General features: G+C 46.2%; 1 protein-coding gene across 3 annotated transcripts in view; it reads left to right on the top strand.

Moving 5' to 3' along the window:
* The window catches only part of LOC149339795 (venom protease-like), a 42535-nt gene extending 26592 nt beyond the window's left edge, over positions 1-15943 (top strand). For 2 of the 3 annotated variants that reach the window (XM_089548463.1, XM_089548462.1), the window contains exons 6-8: positions 7522-7799; positions 9147-9334; positions 15755-15943. In XM_089548463.1, coding sequence (XP_089404589.1) covers positions 7522-7799; positions 9147-9334; positions 15755-15919 — 631 coding nt within the window. In that variant the 3' untranslated portion in view covers positions 15920-15943. The remainder of the gene's footprint in view (positions 1-7521; positions 7800-9146; positions 9335-15754) is intronic. The other variant, XM_089548464.1, reaches the window with a different exon arrangement.
* The last annotated feature ends 7431 nt before the right edge of the window (positions 15944-23374 follow it).

The following is a 23374-nucleotide window of genomic DNA, read 5'->3' as shown; positions in this document are numbered from 1 at the left end:
CATTTGCGTATATTTACTGTTTCTCCGATCATCAAGCTCGCGCCAGGTGATGTCATATCCGCTGCTAAAACCGCCACTGTGTGGCGGCACCATCATAGCTATGAATTTGTTTTTGGGAGGACATTAAAATGTTACAAAACGGAATATACGTGGTATTACCGACGCTAATAGCCCCATTGTAACTCACTGTATGCGACCAACAGGTAAGACAGTCAAATAAGATTGTGTTTCTGGGCCCCTTTAAGAAAACTCAGCGAATCCACCGAACGTGACGCGTGTCAGAATCCGTGCAAAAACCACAAGAGTCATCTCGCATTTAGTCGATGAAGTGCCTAGCGATTTTCGTCAGAATTCCCTTCCAGTCACTTATGGAGCTTTTAAGAGTCGGCGACGTCATTGCCATTGTCAGTAACCATATGTTCCATGCACACCTCACCCACCGATAGCTGGTAATGTAACTTGTTGACAACATGCTGTCATCAGTTCATGTTAACAGTTCGTAGTGACTGGTCATTTCGACGCAGCAGCCACACGGTTATGCCACAACACCACGCGACCTCAATCGAGCACCCCGGAATTGTTCTGTAGGTAGCCACTCAACGTGCGCTCTGTGATTAGCGCAGGAAAACGAGAGTAAAGTGGAAGATCAGGGGCCCTGTTTTCCAACATTTCGTTTCCGATACATTTGTTCGTTTCACATTGCTGCTCCCGATAACGCAGGACGTGACGGATGACGTCACGCTGGTCGAGACAGGAACGTGCACATGATGGCACTTCTTTGCGTACGCACGCCCCGCGTCCATGCCACACTGCAGATCAGAACAGACGCTGGCGTATGGCACTGCACGACGATGCGTCTGACATGCCTCAGCAGCTTTATTAGCGCTAATGCTGTCTCGTGGAGGAAAGTACATGGTGTTTGTGTGACGAATCGGCGAACCATTGTCTCTTTGACTCGATCGAACTGTATGCGGCAGAAGTAGGCTGGCTAGAGGCGGTGGCGCTGCCACACCGGCCGTGCCTTTGATTGGTCAATTGATTTTCTACCTCCTGTTGCTTTTGTCACGATTGCTTCACGACCGAACGAAATAAAACAAAACGAATTGTTGCAAGCTACAGCCCAACATTTTATTCACACATTGGCATATACAGCCTCGCCCATGAAGCATACACCGTCGCTTCTTAGGCTGGTAATATGAAAAGGCACGTATTGTTTGAGAGCACTAAGCAATCATTTCGCGCGGTTTCATGTCTCTCAATCCCAATAGATGGCGCCATGCGCTCTGTCAAAATATCCGCTATCAATTAAATTTATAAACGTTCAGCGGCGCCACTTTACGTGGCTGCTGTGCAAAGGGCATTGCTTTCGCACGTAACGATATCACCGTTGAGAGCTCTGCAATTACCCCCCCCCCCCCTCCCCCGTCTGCGGTGAATAGCGCTTACTCTAAAGCTGTCTCTTTGGTAACAACTGTCGGAGCTCTCGCGGCGCCCTACAGCTTTTCGATGCAGGATTAAGCGTTTAAAGCAACATCACAAAGCTCGTTAATTAATATCAATGAATTAAATAATTAGGCAAAATAGATTAAATGCTAGCTGCTGGTCGACACGATGACTAACAACATTCAGTTGGTTTCATATTTGGGGAACGGTTCATTTTCTTTATTTTAATCTTGTTCTACGTTAGCACAGTTGCCCTGTATATGCACGTGCTCGCGCAGATTCTCGGCAGTTAGGTTCACTGCTCCATATACATCAAAATGATGCTTGAGAAAATCGCTACATGAGTTGAGAAATACATACGCATGAAGTGAAATAAGCGGATCAGTTTAACAACTGCTTGATTTGTGCGGCGCAGTACAGACATAATTTCGAAGGAGACTACAAATAAAGAACAGCTAAAAAAATAAAGGAACAGTGATGTGGTTAGTGGCAGTGTTCATGAAGAGCCCCGAACCATGTCGTCGGATATAAAAAGATTATTCAGTGAACATTCCAATAGCTGATTTCTCAACAAAATGCGCGGAGAATCAACAGACACGACTTCGCTAGCTACGGTCACCACATAGTCGCCGGACAAGAGCACCAAGAGGCTGCTTAGCATCTCAATGAAAACTGTCAGTGGCTGTGGGCGCGCAAAATGAGTATCATTAGTTCGCCTGTCTCGCATTTGTTTACTTGCCAGATAAGGCGGTTTGGCCAGAAATTCACTACTAATAACTTCTATATCTAGCATCCGATGTAAAAGTCAGCATCTTTCCATCTTAATGACACAGCTTGTTTTTTTTTTTTTTTTTCAACGTTTACGTCAGCGCACACAGATAAGACCAGAGCTGTTCCGGAATGTCTTCCCCGAAAAGCTTCCCAAGGGACTGTAAAATATAGCGCCATTTCGAGCTTTATATGCCTTTTTTTTCTTTTCGTTTCCAGTTACCCCGTGAAGTTGTCAAAGCCTGAGCCCCAATCGATGTATTCCACTGCCCGTCTGATGGTCGCTTTAAGTCTGCTCGCTTGTGGTACTTTAATGTCGGGGCCCTCTTCCGATGCAGCGCATTTAACCTCTGCCTAAAAAGAAAGCGATCAAAGGCACATCACATCCAGCTGAGGCTTATTTTAAGGCTTGACAAAAGAGCGTGTAGTTCTCCTCGCCTCGACGCCATCAACGCATAATATTAAAGTTCCAAGGCCCCCGACAGACGCTAAGAAGAAAAAAGAGCAACATATTCCTAAGTAGTGTCGGAACTGCTTCCGAATATAATATTTCACTCTATGGAAGCAACTATGCACTATGCAAATTTCATGACAGCATAGCAGCGATGCGTGCGGTCCTTTAAAGTTTACGGTGCATATCAAAAGGACAAAAAGCTATGTTTCCCGTTCTCCGAGCGTAAATATTGGCTCCGGGCGCCTAAGTGCATGTTGGATATACACAATGAATACACGAAAGGACTCCGCAGGCCTAATGCTAAGTGCCTGACTCGCCGAAAAAACGATGTAGTTTCCGTATTTCTTGAATGTGGTTACATGTCAGTCAGCTCAGCGTCAACTATAAAACTTCGCATTTGATACCGTGACAGCTTTTTTTCTCACATTTCATTGGCTACTGCGACAAAACTGCGTAATCTGCAGCTTAGACTGATTCCGTGTGTCTTATTTTCTTCAGTGCGTAATGTACAGAATTTACATATTGACCAATTTTATTGGCTTCCATGCTTGTCTTTAGCCGAAGCTTTTTCTACCTGATGCTGAGAGGGCAGGATACAAAAACTACGCCTAATAAATATGTGAGCGCGTTTAAACATGCTAAAGATAATTCTTGTCAAAATATATTTTCAACAATGTTAAAAAACTAACGTTCTGCAATTTTCGCGGATTAATAACCTCGCATTAGGTGATTCCATTACTTTACTACGAGGCGCTGGTGATCCGTTCCTCAAGAATTTATGTGCTAGTGTGCTTAATGACGCATTTGCACAAAGACGTTAGAAACACTACTAATGTTTTGCTGCCATTCATGCCTCCTAACTATAAGATTTTTCTCCTATAATAGTGGATGTGCTCGGCACTTCGAAACTTAACACTCTTTATCTTCATTTCTCCCCTGGATTTAATACATTATTTATTTGATTTGATTTGTTCTTCACAACATGGCGTACACATTGTGAAAGCAGAACAGCCGTTCTATTACGACTTGAAGAAAAAACTTGTTCCCTTTGACATTGACAGCACCGAAGTAACGCAGTTGAGAAGGGGAAAGAAAAATAACTTGACACTTTTGCGAATGACACAAAGATAAGGGCTCACAATACAGTTGAATAAGCACAATCAATGCTTAAATTTTTTTCTAATAGAGTAGTAGCAGAATGTCTCGACACGGTGTGCTGTATAGTGGGAACATAAGAGTTAATAAAAGAACAATCTCAGGTTCCGCAAATTTAGTTCTAAAACATTTCTGTTTTCAAATGTTCATTTAGCAGTCGAGCAGGTTATTCCTAAGCGTTTGGCAGGCGTAATTAGTGCGGTATTTTGAAACTTTTCAATGGTTAGTTTTTTTTAGTATTTTAGGCTGCATTGCCTAATATTTCGAAATACGGTCTATATGTCCAGAAAAAATCTATTTTCTTTCTTAATGCTGAGCAGGTATTCGCGCAGGAGTTCATGTTGGTGCATATTAGCAAATTGAACTGTCCTTGAGCCTTTTGAAGATTGTGCATTTGAATCAAAAATTGATAAGTCACTAATGACTTCTAAAATCTTTTCTTGGTTTCTTAAAAGACTAGTAAATTGTTCTGTTATTGTGCTCCAAAATAACTTAGAATAATATATGTGGGATGAAAATAAGGCCTAGTAAACACCTAGTTGTGCAGACACTGGAAAGGGGTAATTTTGTTCCCTTATACTGGTTACGAAACATAGTTTCTACAAAATGTCAACTACGTGCATCCCAACGCAGCGCCTCACAGAAGTATACACCCAGTAATTTGATGATTTCAGCTACCTCTATCTTTGTATATCTGAAAAAAAAGGTGATGTCCGGTAGTTAGTTGCCTACCCTAGGGGGGAAAATAACTGCTCTTGCTTTTTTTGTATTAATGTTAACTTTACTATTGTTAGTTCAAGCTTCTAACTCTTTTAAAAGATGTATTTCCTTTAATTAACGCTGCAGTACAAGACGAGTATGTCAAAAATAAGCTTGTGTCGTGCGCATACAGTTAGAAGTATAGGCATTGCATATGTATAGCTGTCGTGTGCATATGCTATGCAGATGACACCAAGAATGCTCTCTTCGAATGTGCCTGCGACTATTGCTTTCTTATTAAATACTTGAATACTTAAACAAATTATCTCCTCAAACAAAACCAATTTGCATACTAAGGGCGCGTCCTCGAATACTGTAATGGTTTAATTTATCGAATGGAATACAGCGATTAATGTTGTGGAAGGCTTGCGTAAAGTCAACAAAAATACCATATACTCAAAGTTCTGCAGAATATGTCCTTCCTCATCAAAAAACGCCAGTTCTGTAGACCGTTTGGAAGGCTTACTGTGATTGTGTTATTATGGTATATTAATGCAAATACGAAAAAGTAGTTTGAGAAAATTTTTCTCCAAACCTTCGGTAAACACGGGAAGTATTGATATTGGACGTTAATCATAGGCATCTCTGCTGTCACCTTCCTTTTGTACAACAGGATCACTCGAGTCACTTGCGTTTTTTAATGAAAGAATGCCTTTGACAGCCAGATTGAAAGTGCACATTAATGTCAGGCTTATAATATCAAGGATGTATTTCACCGGGGTGATCTGCACATAATTGGCGTCATAGCTGTGCGAATTCCTGAAACTTGCAAGCACAGACCAAACTTCCTCAATGTTGGTTGGTTGGAGCTGGACCTAAATAGTGTTATTTGCTGAGGAGCTTGCGATTGCTTTTCTGTCAACAAAAGAATTCGTTAACATAACATTAAACAATGTTTTGTTTTAAATGGGAAACGTTCAGGATACGTAAATGTTACATCGGGCGTTCCGCAAGGCTCGGTTTTAGGACCACTCTTGTTCTTGGTTTATGTAAACGACATTTCTGATGGAATTTTATCTTCTGTGCGGTTATTTGCCGATGACTGCGTTGTGTACAGGAAAATTGTTAATGACAACGATATTTCATGCTTACAAACAGACCTAACAAGAATTGAATCATGGTGTTCCACTTGAAAAATGAATTTAAATGCCAAAAAGTGCATTCATGTTTGTTTTACTAGAAAGAAAAAACCAACTGATTCTCGATACATGATTAACAACGAACTAATACGTAAAGTGGCAGTGAATAAGTATTGAGGCATAACGCTGGCATCTGATTGTTCCTGGAACGCGCACATTGATGACTTGGTGCGCAGGGCAAGTAGAGCACTGAATTTTATACAACGCAATTTGCGATGTTCGCATGTCAATTTAAAAAACACAGCCTATCTGAGTTGCATCAGACCTATTTTGGAGTATGGCTGTGCGGTTTGGGACCCTTCGAACAAGACGCTCACTGAGCACATTGAACGAATCCAAAACCGTGCAGCCAGGTTTGTCTTAGGACGATTCCGAAGGCGGGATAGCGTAAGTGCCACGAAGAATGAGCTCAACTGGGAACTACTTGCCTCTCGCCGAAGGAAACTAAGACTTAAACTCTTATACACAATATTTCATAATAAAACCGGTATTAATATAGAAACCTATCTGAAAGAGCCTCACTATGTTTCCAGGCGCACAGACCATAGTCTCAAAATTCTTGAGTATCACTCAAGGACTGGCACTTACGCAAATTCCTTTTTTGTTAAAACAATTGGCGAATGGAATCGACTCAGTGAAATGCAGGTGTGCTGTACTTACGAGGATGATTTTTTTTTTCAATGCTGTAACCCCCCTCCTGTAACGCCTATGGGCGCTGCGGGGTAACCTCTGAATAAAGAATAAAGAAAGCCATTGCATCACCGCTCAGCATTTCGCCTCGCAAATAATTTTACTGCGGAGTCTTGCCGGCCCATTTCCGATAAGAGCGTTGATTTGATTCCACAATTCACTGGTGAGACTGGAACAAATATAAACGTAACGAAAATAATAGGTATCAGTGCACTTGTTCAATTCATTCTATAGAACATTACAGAAGCGTTTAAAAGCGAGAATAATGCCTTCATCACGGGAAGGCAGAATTTTTTTTAAAAGTCGATCCTTTTTGCGAAGTTCACGGGTCATCTAAAGTTTTCATAATTTGTTTGACGCCCTTGGCCCTGATAAGTACAACGAATAAAATAATCGAAATGACATTTTACTGCCTGAAAAGTGTATTCTCGCCCTTTTTTCACTTGTGGCGCTCAGTTATTAGTCTACGCTAGGTATCAACTGCGAACCAGCTAAGTATTTCCTTCGTCGTAGTTTCCAACATTGCAAGGTGACCTTGTTAGGAAGCTGCCGTTTACAGGCCTCCCTAGCAGACATGCGTGAAAACTTTAGGAAAGGCGAAGCGTTCGTTCTAGCAAAATAGAACCCAGGAAATGTCGCTAACCTCTGAGAGTAGTACTGGCCGGTGTTCCGTCCGTTCGACGGCAACCAAACCAACATACGCCTAGGATACCACGAAGAATGGATCTCAAAGTGCTTTCAATAAACGCTTTTCGGCTAATACCAATTTTACTGTGTCTCCAATATTACCTTGGAGGCATTGTCTAACACTTTAGATATTGCCTTCCGTGTAAAAATTCACGATCCAACTTCACAGAAGCTCGTGCTGCCGTCTAGCTTTCCAGCAAGACACATGTCTATGTTTTAGCAATGCGGGCCGACTAGCTTAGACAGATAGCGGTATAGCCGGGTGCCTGCCTGGTCCGATACTGGTATGCACCTGCGCTGGAATGACCCCGTGAGCGGGTGCGCACTTGCCCTATAGGGGTCATCTGCGCATGTGCAGTTGAAGGATGGAGATAGTGTATGGAACAGTATGCTGAAGCGTTCTATTCACTAGGCACACCCACGCAGGCTACCCGCCCGAGTGTTGACCGTGCGGCTGGGCGACCACGACCTGAACTCGAGCGACGACCACACGGCACCCGTGGACATCCAGGTGTCTGACGTGGTGCGCCACCCGCGCTACGACAGGCGCACCTATGCCAACGACATCGCGCTGCTGGTGCTGAGCAAGAAGGTCACCTATAATCGCTTCGTGCAGCCCGTGTGCCTGCCCTTCGGTCCGCTGGCATCCAACACCCTGGAGGGAAACAACGCCTTCATCGTTGGCTGGGGCGCCACCAAATTCAGTGAGTGCATGGTGCAAAATAAGCACCCCTCCGCCGGTCGTAGCTCCTCAGAAGGTGCGAAAGGAGGACGAAATGTGACGACCTGTCTTGCCGCTAAGTCCAGATGTAAACCTCGCCTCCACATTGACTATGGTGATATGTGGCTGAACACAGTTGAACTGCTCAGAGCCATGATCACCGTCAACGGCCCACTGATCTCCACTTAGCCTTGTCTTGCGCCAGCTATGGGCACCCAATCCTGGTAGATTTCTTACTCTCATCTGCTAAAATGACCTTATGCCGCCCCCTGTTTACGTTTGCCTTCTCGTGGAATCCACAGGGTTACTTCAGGGGACCATCAGTTATAGCTAAGATGATGTGATGTTTTGTTCCCAAACCTAAGCGTCTCCGTTTCTTTTTCAGGGCGTTGCCCTTATCATTTCTCTTTGCATGGCTTGCAGGGCAGTTCTCAATTTTATTACAAGCCTTCCGTCACAGTAAGGGCTACTGTAACCCAGTGCATACTGGAGGAGGAAAAACGCAGCCGCAGGCTACGAAGGGTCAGGTGGGGACACGAGAATGAAAGGAAATCTCCATAGATAAGGTGCGTAAGGCTTCAGAAGGACGGGAATGAGTGGAGGTGAGTGGGAGTGGTCCTCGTAGCCTGGTCAACCGTGATGATAATTATGATGATTATTTGAAGGCCTACTTCATAAACTTCTTCCCCTAGCAGTCTCGCATCTTCAGTCCATGCACACTGATCTTTCTTTTTCTTTTTGACTAACTGCTGGAAGCTGCTATAAGGTATCTTTAAATGCAAGGCATATTAGGTACTCAGTGCGTATTGTACAGCTTCCACGCGATCTAGGCTTTTCCTGTCTTGCATGTTGCAACGAGCGATAACTTCGCTTCGTTTAGTGCAAGCCGGTGGTGGTGAATGGTAAGTAACCATGAGCATAATGCATGACAGCATCATCTCGCGCTACGCAAATTTAGCTGCTTTAAACCGTTCGTTACTGCATTGTGCACTTCTATTAGAGAAAGAGAAAAAATATCTTACACAGGCAACCCCTCAGCACAGCAGTGAAGGTTTAACACCCCACTCACAGCCTGCATTGTATGCGCTAGATTCGGCATTGAGCGGTTTTGGTGGTGCTTTGTCGCTTTTCCCTGCTCAGGGACCTAACTAGTGCACCTTCTACTTCGGGCTCTATACGGACGTTGGAGTGAGGACGTTGCATGGAATGTAAAGACGTTAGGATAAGAAATGTTATTAAATTTTGCTGCAACGTTCGCCTCGCTTTCGCAAACGTTTATCACTCGGGAGCATGCGGAATGCCCTCCTGCATGATGTCTGCATGATTTCAGGAGAGGAAGAAGGCTCTGACCCAGAGAGCCGTGCGCTTGCAGATGGCGCCGGGAGCAGCGAGTTGCGGCAGGCGCAGATCCCCGTCTGGGCCGAGGCCGACTGCAAGAAGGCGTACGAACAACACCTACCCATCAGCAAAGCGCAGCTCTGCGCAGGAGACGTCCGTGCCGAGATGGACTCCTGCCAGGTGATACACCGCACGAATCACTCTAATCATCCCTCTCGAGAACGCTGAAAGCTTGATGGAGGAGGCGAGGTTCTGTAGAACCCTTCGCACTATGACCAAGCAAGAAAATCTTCAGATTATACCCGCCGCGATGGCTCAGTTGGTAAGGAGTTCGTCTACTGGGCACGAGGTGGTGAGAACGAACTTAGCAAAGGCAGTCTTTTGACATCCTCCCTCGATTAGTTAGTTCATGCAAAAAGAATACAACTTTAGTGAGCGCTACAAGAATTAACAAATTAGTGTTAGCTTTAAGACGGAAATGAATTTCGTTAAGTTCACTTCAGTAAGCACTGCCAACTAAAGAGCTTCCAATACTTCATGCTTTCCGATAAGCACCAGTTTTGTAAGGTTTTGTATTCAAAAAGCGCAGTTTGGCATTGGGTCAAGAAGCTGTTTTCTTTTAGAGCTGTCCTAATGGGTCGCTTCAATTCTGTGGCTACAGAACCAGAAAATGCACTCACGTTTTGAACTGCGCTGCAATCGCCAGTCCGCATCAACTAATACGACGTCTTTACACCTGAAGGTTGGTTTGGTTTATTGGGTTTAACGTCCCAAAGCGACTAAGGCTATGAGAGACGCCGTAGTGGAGGGCTCCGGAAATTTCGACCACCTGGGGTTCTTTAACGTGCACTGACATCGCACAGTACACGGGCCTCGAATTTCTCCTCCAAAGAAATTCAGCCGCCGCGGCCGGGTTCGAACCCGCGTCTTTCGGGTCAGCAGCCGAGCACCATAGCCACTGAGCCACCGCGGCGGCTTACACCTGAAGGGTTTAGACGTTTGACGAGCAGTGCCGGTCAGATGGTCTGATTAAGCGACTATAGTCGTTACGTAATTATTATGATACTGCTTCACTACTTATACCTTTCATCATGAAACAAACTGCTCACAATCTGCTCGTTGGACGCCTTCTTTGCTACCACTAAGCAATGATCGCAAACCAGGATAAATTTTGTCACAAGAAGCTTCGATTCGATATGAATAGTGCTACCGCATATTGCACTTCAAAAAAAAAGTTGAGCTGTTACCCACGAACTATATCGAGAAGTAGACTTATATGTCCACCTGCGATATTCACTGGCATCGGAATTTGGTTACTTTTGGCGTGCCCTGTGATTTACCGGTTTAGGAGGCGAATCTTTAGGTCAGTAAGCCTTGTGGCGACGCCACATGCGATGAGCAGCAGCCATTAACACAGACGAACTATAAGCCACAGCCCACCAATAGCGTCAGCGATACGAATACCTTTGACTGCTTATCTCCCGGCAGCCACAAAAACGACAAAAAATTTTTTTCACAAATTGACTACTGCGAATGCGCTGAAGTCTCTCCGTACATAAACTTGGTTTGTATTTTAAAAAGAACGTTTCAAGTTACGACAAGGAAACAATTCCTTGTCGTAAACACAGATTCTTTCTTTTTTTCTTTTGCTTCGAAAACACTGCGCGAATGCTGCGCTTGTAAGTGAAGTAGCGCGTACCAGTTTTGAAGATGCTTAAATTTTCGCGCTACGATTGAATGGCTTTTGCCGCGAAAACGGTGAAATGAGTGACATCTGTTTTGGCTATGCTTTCTAGTAAAGCAGACGAGCCAACTAATGCTTCTTTGTTCAGTATTTCGCAAGGCGCTGTGGAAACCAAACACGGACGCAGAGCGTGTTCATGCGCGCAGACGTAAATGAGTAATGGGCGCGCAGAAGTTGCGAATCTCGACAAGTAACTTCGGTGTCGGTATCACTCGGTTTTCGACGACGGCGACCTAGGAGAACACCTCTGACCGCGTTTCCCAGCGCGTGCTACACTAATGGGATCTTTCAGCATCGCCTCACCCGAAAACGGTGATTCCTCGCTCATGCGTTCTAGCATAACGTGATTCGCGTTCCGCTACCGTGATCCGCTTACACGGAGACTCAGCTGCGCTTAAGCAGTGTGTCCCCCTCGAGGTTATCGCGCGCATGAGCTGATAGCTCCCGTACAATCGGATAGCGATAACGGATCACGGACCACACTTTGCTATAAAACTTTCTAATGACGCAAACTCGCAGTGCCCGCTTCGGTCAAATTGCCCGCGTCGGTCGAACAAGCGTATTTGGTCGGTGGGGAGTGGGAGGGGGGGGGCACTTCAGCTGCTTCTCTCCGTCATCCGATGCATCGCGCTACGAAGCTTATGCGATGCGCCATACTGTCGAATCCATGTGAGCGCGCATTTTCGAATCACTGGCGAGAATCGTCGCTGTAAAAGGCCACAGAAAGTAACGATAAGCGTTGACAATGCTCAGTGCAAATCATACAAGACGCAGGCGTGAAACTGCATGCTCTGCCAAATCGGTGATCTCGAGACCATTATTGTTCACAAACTTAAATTTCACCTCGGCCTCTGTTCTTCTCTATAGTGCGCTATGCTCTGCCCTGTACTGCTAGAAGCTCCTGCTGCTTACCCAGGTCATAAAACTTTTTCCATTCGCTACAGTCGTTCTGAGAACACAACCGTGCAGAGGTAGAGAACGACTGTACAATTATTTGCCCCGACTTTACAAGTGTTTAAAATGTCCACCAGCCTATACTTGCACCGCAACGCGCAGCTCAGCAGTCGACATTTCAAAGCCATCGCCTCCAATATGCGGAGATGACTTGCTTATCAAGAACTCCCCATCAATGCAACAAGTCCTGACCAACCACAATCATGCAGAACGCAACCACGTACAGTCACTCTTCTCAAAATCAGGCACTAATTTTCGACTCGGTCAGCCGGGAAGCAGGCTACACAAAGAGAATCAAACTAAGCCTCAAGCAAGAAGTGCTCAAAGGCAATGCCGGTTTGCCTACCTGCGGAGGCTTATGTTCTTTAGTTTCTTTTCTTTCCTCATTTTTTTTTCTTTGCTTCCGCGATACGAAGAACTGTGTCCTAAAAGTGAATGGACAGCACTGGTCGCCTTTCTGCCAACCAGTTGATTTCCATAAAGATAGCACGGTGTTTTGTTCAACCGACATAATTTCGGGGCTGAAAATCCAGAATAAGCTGAACGTATTGACTTGTTTCGCAGAAAGGCAGTAGAGCTGCGTACCTCAGTTTTCCAGATCCTCACTTTCAGATAAGCTGGTTTTGCTTTTACATTTTGTATATGAGCTGTGGACCACAAGGTTAGGGCAAGTTGCAAAGCTCAACAAGATGCTACAAGTGCGCCTCCAGGTCATATCGCGAGTGCGCATGACATGCTTCTCGCTAAATCCGACAGCCAAAGGCGCAGTTGCAAACCTCGGTCAGCCTTAGCATGCACTTACACATTCACAGGTTGCGATTATTAAATTTAAGAGTCTTTCCGGGAGGTCTGGGCCATGCACATTTTTCTTCGCGCCTTCTTCTAAGCATCAGAATGGAATGCTAGTTTTCAAACTGGCCGGTCTCACGCACCGCACACACTCACCCATGCTAATTGATTCTCTCCGAACGCGCAGTTTTATGAATTGAGTTTTTTCTTTATTCGAGAAGGGTAAAATAATGCATAGTGAGAAAGGGGGAGGGAATGTAGAAGAAAGTTAAAGGGAGTGAAGATCAGTTTGTTCATGAAGTACTAGAAGTAGTACTTGCTGATTGCGTACGACAGCTGCGTTTTCGTGCTCTTTTGAGCATCCATTGTGCGTCGTTCGTTGTATGCGTTGATATATCGCAATACGTGATTATACTCCAAGTTTCGTAATCTTTTCTCCGCAGGTGCTATCCGGACCGCTTGTGCAAATTTTTGCCAGTGCACGCCAGGCGTGAGCAATACGGCTGAGACAGGATCTAGACGTGATCGAAAATGCGCAGATCTGCGGCGATGTGAAACACAGCGCGGGTGTGTGCGTACTGTTGACCGTGTATCAAACGGGCTTAGTCCCGGACTGTAAGATAACGCGATGAGCAGACGCGATGGCGACGTCTTAGAGTCAATGGTATTGCAGCTGGCACATGATTGGGCAGTTTTCGATCAAGAAACTTCGTCTCTCTAGGCAACAGCGCAGTAAGCCGGCACGCTTCTTGAAGCCGGCTGTCATTTGTTCCTCATACGAATCCGGACCATGCGAGTATGAACGTGCGGGCACGAATTTACCGCGAATCTTTTATCAATGTTCTCTTGTGAGTGCGTCCAAAGTGCGCGGTCGTGACTGATTGCAGAATGTGCATTACGTGCCGTGCATTTGAGCAGGAAAGCAATGAGTTTCCGCACTGCTGGATGTGCTTATTGCACTTCCGCTAGTGTGCCTGGGTTAAAAACACTACAGAATCTGCATGGTCGCTGAGGTCTGCAGTTTGTGACCAAAACCCGATCATGTATGATCATTGTGTGCAGACTCCTTTCTGAAGTTGCGCTGAAATATTCATTTTATATAACAACTAATGGGCGAGTAAAATTTTCGTACTATTTGGTTCATTTTCGAAGCAACGTGAGAAGGAACAGTCGCAAGACGCACAAGCGCGCCTGTAATATTGCATTGCTACAGTGGTTCTACCATTTATATACTCAAAAGTAAAGTAACCTGGACAGAAAACGAGGAATCCATTCTTCTAACAGTTCGAAATGTATATTTGAGAAACAACACCATTTTTTGGTTGCTTAATTTGCCTGAAACTGTAGGAAGCCGAAAAAAAGAAAATTACTAGCAATCTATTGGTTCAACAGTGCACTGTTAGCAACGAATGGTTTGGTTTATTCGGTTTATTGGGGTTTAACGTCCCGAAGCAACTCAGGCTATGAGGGACGCCGTAGTGAAGGGCTCCGGAAATTTCGACCACCTGGGGTTCTTTAACCTGCACTGACATCGCACAGTACACGGGCCTCTAGAATTTCGCCTTCATCGAAATTCAGCCGCCGCGGCCGGGATCGAACCCGCGTCTTTCTGCTCAGCAGCCGAGCGCCGTAACCACTGAGCCACCGCGGCGCGGCAGGAACGAATGTTCTGGTATATTAATTACATTGTTAATCACGTGAATGAAGTAATTTATTGCACTTCAAGGAAAACCTCGAATTAATCACTGGCGCCGCCGTCGAAAGATATAAAAGGTAGCGCCGTATGACGCCTTTTTCTGCGTTTCTATTGGAGCGCTCGTTTCCGAATTCTGATAATTTCATACCTCACCTATGATGTGTAAGAACTTGGCGGTTGTAAGAGGGGTTTAACGTCCTGAAGCGGCATATGCGTTATGAACGACGCCGTAGTGGAGTGCTTTGGATTAATTTAGACCACGTGGGATTCTTTAACGTGCGCTCATGTCGCACAACCTAGCCCACCGATTTCTTTGCATTTCGCCTTTATCAAAACGAGGCTGTCTCTGCTTGGATATCCATATCGCTACCTTGGGAGCAGCAGACGAACGTCGAAGCTACTGAATCACCGCGGCGTGTTATAAGAACTTTCTCTTCTCTAGGCCTGTTCTTCGGCGTTACCAATTCCTGCTCATTTCTTTATTTTTATTTTTATGGCGGGATACGACACTGGATCTCGCTTTTGATATGCCGTAATTCTACGTAAAACTCGTGTCATAAACAGGGACAGATTCAGTGGTTATGGCGCTCGGTTGCAAACCCGAAAGACGCAGGTTCGGCTAGGCCGCGGCGGTCGCATTTCGATGGAGGCGAAATGCTAGAGGCCGGTGTACTGCACGATGTCAGTGCATGTCAAAGAATCTCAGGCGGTCTAAATTATCCGGACCTCTTAACTACGGCGTCCCTAATAGTCTGAGCCCCTTTTGGACGTTAAGCACCCTAAAACCAAACCATAAACAGGGGCCGAAAGGACGCCGCCTCTTTCCCAATGCCTGCAAGGAACGGGGGCACCACAACCTACTGCGCGCGGCGGCGTCATGTATACCTCATGAAACACGTCCGCTCTCATGCCTCTGATGCCACACAGCCGTTTCTTCAGAAGCTATCCCGGAGAGTGGTTTCTTCTCAGTTGGCTTTCCCACACGAAATTGTCCGCACACCGCTTCCCAGTAAGCGAAGAAAACAGATGCCGGTGGAAGTGTGTCGAGTTGGCTGCTTCAGTGAAAAAAGGCAATGACGTTAGCGATGACGACTGTATACGGTGTAATGCATCGCATCATGCACACGCTCTGCTCTCTTTCGATCGTGTAAATGGAGGTCACCGCTTTCTCCTTCTTGCACTCGCAGTACATTTCGCAGGTATGTAGCGGAACATGTGTTGCAAAATGTTAGATTAGAAAAGAATAAAAAAAAAAGAAAAACTTTAACGTTCCACGAAAAACGCGTCCTGCTTTCGTTCTCCTATGTCCGGTGCGTTTCGCGGGACGCACCGCGGAGGATGTCCGGCGGACGTTGCCTTCCCTCTGCTTTTCCTCCTCCTCCTCGCACTGATCGTTCTCTCTGTGGTGTCGGCGCAGGGCGACTCTGGGGGCCCGCTGTTGCTGCCGCACGAGGGCCGATACTACGTGGTGGGCATCGTCTCGTCGGGAAAGGACTGCGCCACACCGGGCTTCCCGGGCATCTACACCCGCGTCTCCTCGCACCTCGACTGGCTACGCAACGAGCTGGGCGCGGCGCAGTAATAAAAAAAAAAAAAGAGAAAGTCAGCTCTGCGTGCCTACCAAAGTGCCTACCCATACATGCGTGCGCGCTGCACTTTCTTTGCGACAAGTTAAACAGCGCGACAATGCGACACCTACAAACCCTAATCCTTGCCCCTTCTTTTGCACTCGATCCCATTTCGACACGTGCAAAAAAAGGCAATAAATGAAGGCAAATCTGACAAATTCAGTTACTTGAGCGGTGTTCGTGGAATCAAGAGGACGCTGCCATGACACCCCTCTCACTATGTACTAGAATTTCGGTTGCGCTGTCCGGGTAGTTACACCTCCGTGTTTTCAGGGAGTGGAGGTAATCTGCTCACCAGCAGTGCAGCAGCAAAGCGTACCTGTTCTTACCTCATTCTTCTTCCCCTTGCAAAGCGGTGCTGCTCTTACAACACGCATTTGATTCTCTTTAGCGCGGAGAACACAATTTCCAGATCAGCCAATGGCTATAGTCGAGCAAAAGGATACGCTGGTAAACGAGCAAGAATCCTGTATTCGAGCTTATCTATAGTGCGCTTCTTAGTGCGAAAGAACTAGTTCACTAGAAATCCTGAAAAACGCGAGGTTTGTCTGAAGCCTCTCAGATACCTGCAGGAATAAAATAAATATGGCCGCGACTGGATTTCGAATCCGCAGAGGCGCGAACAGATCAGCTTCGTTGGCCACTGCACGAGAGTACTAGGCTACATCGCCGCAACCGGGTCAGGCCTCGTGTTAAACTGACACACTTTCGCACTGAGCATTGCTCCTCGTTGTCTTCAACTTCCATCCGTGCGCAGAAAGCACTATTAGCCTCCTACCTCGAAAAATCCGCAAGTGGACGTGAAGCCTCTGAGACAGTCACGAAAGGAAAGGCAACACGGATAACTGGCTCCCTGGGTCAATGGACATTCGCCCTTGGAGCTTAGTATACTTACTAAGCTCAAGCTTTGTATACTTTCAAGCTTAGCATACCTACAAGGTGTCATAAGAAGTGCGATGCGCAGTTTCCGTCCATACAGCTGTCTACGTGAGAGCAAGCATCCCTATGCACACAATTCGAAAGCACGTTTTTCTCTCATTTTCAGGTCTAATACATTGACAAGGTGTCATAGGAAGTTCGACGTCCCCACTGCCTTGCATACGGCTATCTAAATGAGAAAAATCATCCCTATGCACACATTTTAACAGCCCTAATTAACATATAACAAGATAACTAGCCTTAACAGACAGACAAGATGTCATAAGAAGTCCGAGGTGCACTTTGCCGTGTGTATGGCCGTCTACACGAGAAGATGCATTCCTATGCACACAATTCTGCAGCGCATTTCTTCACATCATTGCAGGTTTAGCACACTGACAATGTATCATAAGAAGTGCGCGGTGCAAAATGCTATGCACACGACTGCCTAGATGAGAACAAGCATCCTATGCACACAATCGACAGCGCGCTTTTTTCTCTTTTACATGTTTAACTGACTGACAGTGTGTCTCAAGAAGTGCAAGGTGCACATTTACGTGCATACGGATGTCTGCATGAGAACAAGCATCCCTATGTACAAAATTCGATAGCGCGTTTTTTCTCTTTTCAGGTTTATCAGTCTGACAAGGTGTCATAAGAAGACCGAGGTGCCTATTGCCGTTCATTCGGTACAGTAGAGGAGCGGGAGAGGTTGTGCTCTACAACCTCACACTATATTCCGTCCCTGCAAAGAATGAAGGCTGGGTATTATAATTTGATTTCTTTTTATTTTGCCCACGCTACTTTATGTCCCTGCGAAGACGCATCACTATGGACACAACTGGATGAACGCAGTCCCCGAGTTGAAAAACCGCAAAGTAAATGGCAAAGTAAATGGCAGAAAGTGTCGAACACTCATTGCTCTACACGCAGCTGAATGGGAAGCAGAGCCCCAAGGCTCAGAAATGAAGCTTGGCTTTATCAAGCGTAAGAAAACAAGATCATAAAACTGCACAGTGATGCGGCTGATCCTGAATTTCCTTCCTGCTTCACAGCCAACTAGAGATGGTATAACAGTGTTCAGAAACAGTCATCTGAAGAAATCAAGAAAAGAAAAAAGACTTCGGCTGGCTTATCGCAATAGAAGCCCCAAAGAAACGTATTAATGCTCTACTTACGACGGGCTGACTGACTGTGCCTTTCAGAGTTGAAAAAAGGCTCATTGCCGGGCAATCCTCATGTCAGTCAACTTCATCAAAAGCGCCTTATCAAAAACGATTGTTTCTTTCTCGCGTATACACTGCGCACATTAACTAGTCAGTTCCTTGGTAAGTCTCTACGACAGGCCTGAGAGAGCGGATGTGCACAAAACTCTGCACTTCTCTAAAACTTAATGATTTCGTGGATTGTTTGTTACACATTGTCGCCTCTATTTTTTCCCGCTCTTGTTTCCTTCTGTTTTTTTTTTTTTTTGTATAGCAACTGTGTGTTTTGTTACCTTCAATGCCCCATTTGCAGCAGCACGCTCTCAGAGCATCTGGGCTGCCCATCTCAACTCTCTGCAAAGTTACTTTATTTTCTAATTGCATCAACTTAAGCAGGTCTTAAAGCGGCGCTTCCTACTGGCGCTGACCGGGCAATTTTCTGTTTACTTCTTTTTAGCTGCTCTTTCTAATCTTTGTCCGTCACTGAAATGAACCACTCGGGACGGAATGACCGGCACATGGCTTTGTTGTGAAAGAAAACAAAATGTGAGCAAACAAATGAAAAGAAGGGCTTCTTTCGGCGCACTTTTAAATGGTGCTATAAACCTTTCTTCACGCACACAAGATTAAAGAACTAGAGGGGCACTTAACCTCCGCCTGAAGGGTATGATGCGATTGTGTTGATGGGCCCCTTCAGTGGCCTGGGGTACTCTTTGCGCGTCTCTTCGAAGAAAGGGATACTGGGCTCTCTTCCAATATTGCATTACGCTTAACTTACCCTTAACCCACATATTACGAAACTTCAAAAGTTTGTAAAAAATTAAAATATTTTTCGATATAAAACGTTTATTTCACTTCACAGTTCAGAATCATGCTTTTATTAATGGAAATATTTTTCTCAGCACCAACGTTTGAGCCGTCCTACAACGTAGAATAGGTTTGGCTTGGCTTATGACGTTTAACGTCCCAAAGCGACTCAGCCTATGAGAGACGCCGTAGTGAAGGGCTCCGGAAATTTCGACCACCTGGGGTTCTTTAATTAACGTGCACTGACATCGCACAGTACACGGGCTTCTAGAATTTCGCCTCCATAGAAATTCAGCCCCAGCGGCCGCGATCGAACCCGCGTGTTTTGGGTCAGCAGTCGAGCACCATAACCACTGAGCCACCGCGGCGGTTACAACAACGTAGAATATTAGGCAGATTTGCTGGCTGTTACCTGCAGCAAAGCTTCAAAAATTTGACATCGACTAAAATCACATTTCTCATCTAAAGCGGTGGTTTCCTGTTTCTTTGACAATTCAAAACTGGAGTCCAGACAAGACTGGCGGATCTTTCTGAGCACACAAAACACACATTACTGTACGCACACAATGCATTACTTGCACAGGAAAAGTTTAGATTCTTGAACCCACCCTAGCGGACGAAAGCTTTTTTAGAGTTACTTCACAAAAAAGCGGCGTCCTACATGTACGACGCTAAGTATATATGGTTTAAGAGAAGAATTCGGTACCATTAGAGATCCCTCCAGCTCAAGTAACTATCTCTATTGTCTAGGTTCTGCCTACATGCCCATATGTGCGGAATATGTCATTCTATGCGTTCATATTTCGCGGGCAGTTCTCATACCGCTCCTGGCGCAGTGGTTAAGCGATGCGCCGTGACGCAGGAGATCGCTGTTTCCAACACAGCCACAGGCGGCGTTTCTGAGACCCAGGTTGCCTTTTCCGAGCAAATTCTTGCGACGAAACATTAATTGAGCTACCACCTGTCTCAAAAAGTTGGCGTAGGCTTAGCTTGGTTAAGCCCGGTAGGTTACGAAAGCAATCGTGTTCACGTCGTTTAGCTAAACGTTCTTCCCGTTCTTCATCCGTTTCTCGGGCACGTCGCTGTTTTCTAGCTTCAGCAAATCGTCTCAGCTTCTCCTTATACTTGTCGTCGACATGGCTTCTAACGAGGCCTTGGTCGAAACACCTTATATATACACATCCACACGTAATCTTCTCTCAGAGAGAGCAAGGGAAGGAGAGAGAGAGAGCAGCAGCGGCGTGGTTACCCTGGGACTGCGGCGACGAGCAGAGCTGGTCTCCAGTTTTCTCTCCGCTTGGTGTGACGTCACCACAGTGAGCGCCTCCTCGAGGCTGCGGCGCGCAGCAGGTGCGTGGCGCGCCGTGGTTACCCTGGGTAAACCCTGGGACCGCGCCGACGAGCCGAGCTGGGGGCCCTTTTTTTCGCAGCTGGTATGACGTCACCACAGCGAGCGCCTCCTCGCGGCTGCGGCGCGCAGCAGAGGCGCGGCGCGCCGTTGTTACCCTGGGACCGCGCCGGCGAGCCGAGCTGGTCTCCCGTTTTTCCTCCGCTCGGTGTGATGTCACTACGGGGGTCGTCTAAAGGTCAAACGTGGTTACCGCCGGGACCACGCTGACGGCTCAAAACCTAGCGTAGTATTGCTTTCGCAATAAAATTGAGCTACCACCTGTCGGGATCGCCGATGCCACCGCACACTTTGCCACCCTACCCCCCGCCCCCCAATACGTTGTCTATACAGACTCGCAGGCAGCTCTGGGTGCCTTCCATGAAAGAGCCCTCCCTTTCCCTACCCGATCGGTCTTAGATGCCGGCCTCTTAGCATTAAGCCCACGACCGGCGACCCTTCGATGGATCCCTGGTCACATGGGCATCCCCGGCAATGAGCTGGCTCACCAGCTTGCCTGCGATACTATACACCGGGCGCTGGGGATCCCATGGATGAGCCCACCGACGGAGCAGGCGGTCAGGGCTTACAGACACACTGTCGACGAATACAACACGCACCAAAAATTGGACTTAGCTGATTTACCACCCCCACATCCAGCCTTATCGATCCGTGAAGCTCGCATTCTTCGCCGAATACAGTTTAATCTCCTATGTACACCAGCCAAACTTTATCTGCTGTACCGGCGCACTTCTACAGCTCAGTGCCCAAACTGTACACACACATGCAGACATAGAACACTGCCTTACACAGTGCCACGTAGCCTTCCAATCCCCCGCCTATCATTTCCCCCACCCCTCCGTGGCTCATCTGGCTTGCCTCCCTGGATCTGAAACTGCAACGTGCCCTCGTCACCTTGGCCTACGACTTATTGAACACCTAACATAAAGGCTGTTTTAATAAAAGTGTAACACCACCACCACCTGTCATGGTGAGCAGTTTGCTCTCAATCAGATAAGCAGGTTACCACCTACCACGGTAGGCAGGTTGTGATGACATCAGAAGGCCACGGGACCTTGGTGGCATATGAGCAACCTGCTTTTTTCAATCACAACGCCTACGACGACACAGATGACACCGGATTTTCTGCAGAACAGAAACCTTAACGCTCTTGCGTTAAAAGACTCTTTCGCGCTCAAATAATCACCCAGTAATGAAAGCAAATCGAACGCCCACAACGACTTTTTTTTACTTTCATCGTGCTTCACAACGTGGGCCAGACGAAAGTCATCAGACTGCTGGTGAACAACTACAGAAGTCAGTGCGGCAGCATTTTGCGTTTATCAGAAATAAAAAACAGATGCTGATTATCAGCACTGAGGAACTGAATGTGACGTCCGCTTGCACTGAAACCGGCGACGAAATTCTCACAAGCAGAACACGCCAGGTTTCGCATTTCCACTCTTTTCTTACCGCGAATAAACAGACAATATCAGTGTGGCGCGCATAAAAAATATTATTCACCATAAATTAGTCTTCCTTTCTTGCAGCACATCTTAGTGCAGCTAATAGACCTCTCTTTACAGTGACATAAAGTAAAAGCAGGATATCTATCGCTTACGAAAAATAAGCAATATTTGATAAGGAAAGACTCGCGGAAAAATTTACAAGAATATTAAATACATTCAGTCAGAAAATAGAATAAAAAATCTGAAATATAGGTCTTATGCGTTAAATGTCAAAAACGAGCATTCAACGTTACAGAGCTCTCCAGGCTAAACTTTCTGATAAGAAAAAAAAATACAAGCGCACGCACGGAGCTCTTTGGGTTACTCATTGTGCAGTGCCAAAATCGACTCCTGGCCCCCTTGTAAAAAAATCTAAATCTCTTCAAGCGGCGAATTTCGTCGGAAATGGCGAAAACGAAGGTGACAGACAGGGACCTGTCGATAGTCCACGGTGAGATGAGCACTCATCTCTGACAGAACTAAAATCGGCGAAATGAACGTCATCTTTCTAAACAAAGCTTTCGCTTGCATCGACAAAGTCGCCGTTGCTTAGCAGGGTCGGCGTCAGACGAGGACGCAGCCTTAGACGCCATGCTTTCGGTGATAGTCTTTCGTAGGTTTCGCGGGAACTTAAAAAATGCTCCCTCATACGTCCGACGAAAACACCGAATCGGAAAGTGAAATACCGTTCTTTTACAACATGGTGTACGGCCTTACATCCCCAGAAGTGACGTGCATCGCGCTGAACGGGCCATTTCGCGTCATCGTTCAAATTTAATTACTAGAATAGGAGCAGTATAAGGAAATAAGGAAAGAGTTGCAAGGTTCACGAGAGAGGCATTAGAAGAGACCCCCAGGATGTGTGTGACCCAAAAAATCCAGTGTTCGACAGTGTTCGACAGCGTTAGTGAATCACGCTACACATGTCCCATCTTGTAGCGACAATATGAATAACTATGGTTCCCCAAGAACATCTATTGACCTGCAGTCTGCATCCCCAGAAGTCGCTAATTCAAGGTCATCGTCAACAGCACCTTATAGCTTTTTTTTGCTGTTGTTTTTCCGTCCCTGCATTATCACGTAATGCCACAGTAACGCAGCAACGCAGTAACGCAGGTAAGCCAACCTGCCTTGAAAGTATAAAAAAACGATCAAGTAAAAGAGCACGTGCATGATCGCACGTGCAAGGTACCGCTCGTCTCTGAGTGACGTGACTCCCGGTTGCAATGACCTAAATAGGTACAGCACACGCCTCGTATGCGGGGTGTACCGGGCTCAGTATCAAGTGGTATAGTTGGCAACCGACCGGTTTTTCCTGAGGGGAAAAGCGTCCCTGGCCTGGTGCATGGCTTTCCCGGCGCTAAAGAACGCTTGGAACGGCTGGAAACATATTGATGCAGTCATGAGATCACAGTTCTTTCTCCGGCGAGTTTTCCCCTGAGCAAATGAGCTGAGCGGGCCAAAAAGCAAGCGTTGTACAAATTTGGCTGCACACGTGGAAAAATACGCTGGCAGAAATCAAAGAAAATGATGTGCAAAGAAGCCGAATTGGCAGCAACATCAACGAGAAAGCGGAAAGATGTA

Source organism: Amblyomma mixtum, chromosome 6 (assembly GCF_055824585.1).
Source record: "Amblyomma mixtum isolate Tamu chromosome 6, ASM5582458v1, whole genome shotgun sequence".
In the NCBI taxonomy this organism is placed as follows: Eukaryota; Metazoa; Arthropoda; class Arachnida; order Ixodida; family Ixodidae; genus Amblyomma; species Amblyomma mixtum.
The sequence above is the reverse complement of the archived record's forward strand: the minus strand, read 5'-3'. Positions and strand labels throughout refer to the sequence as shown.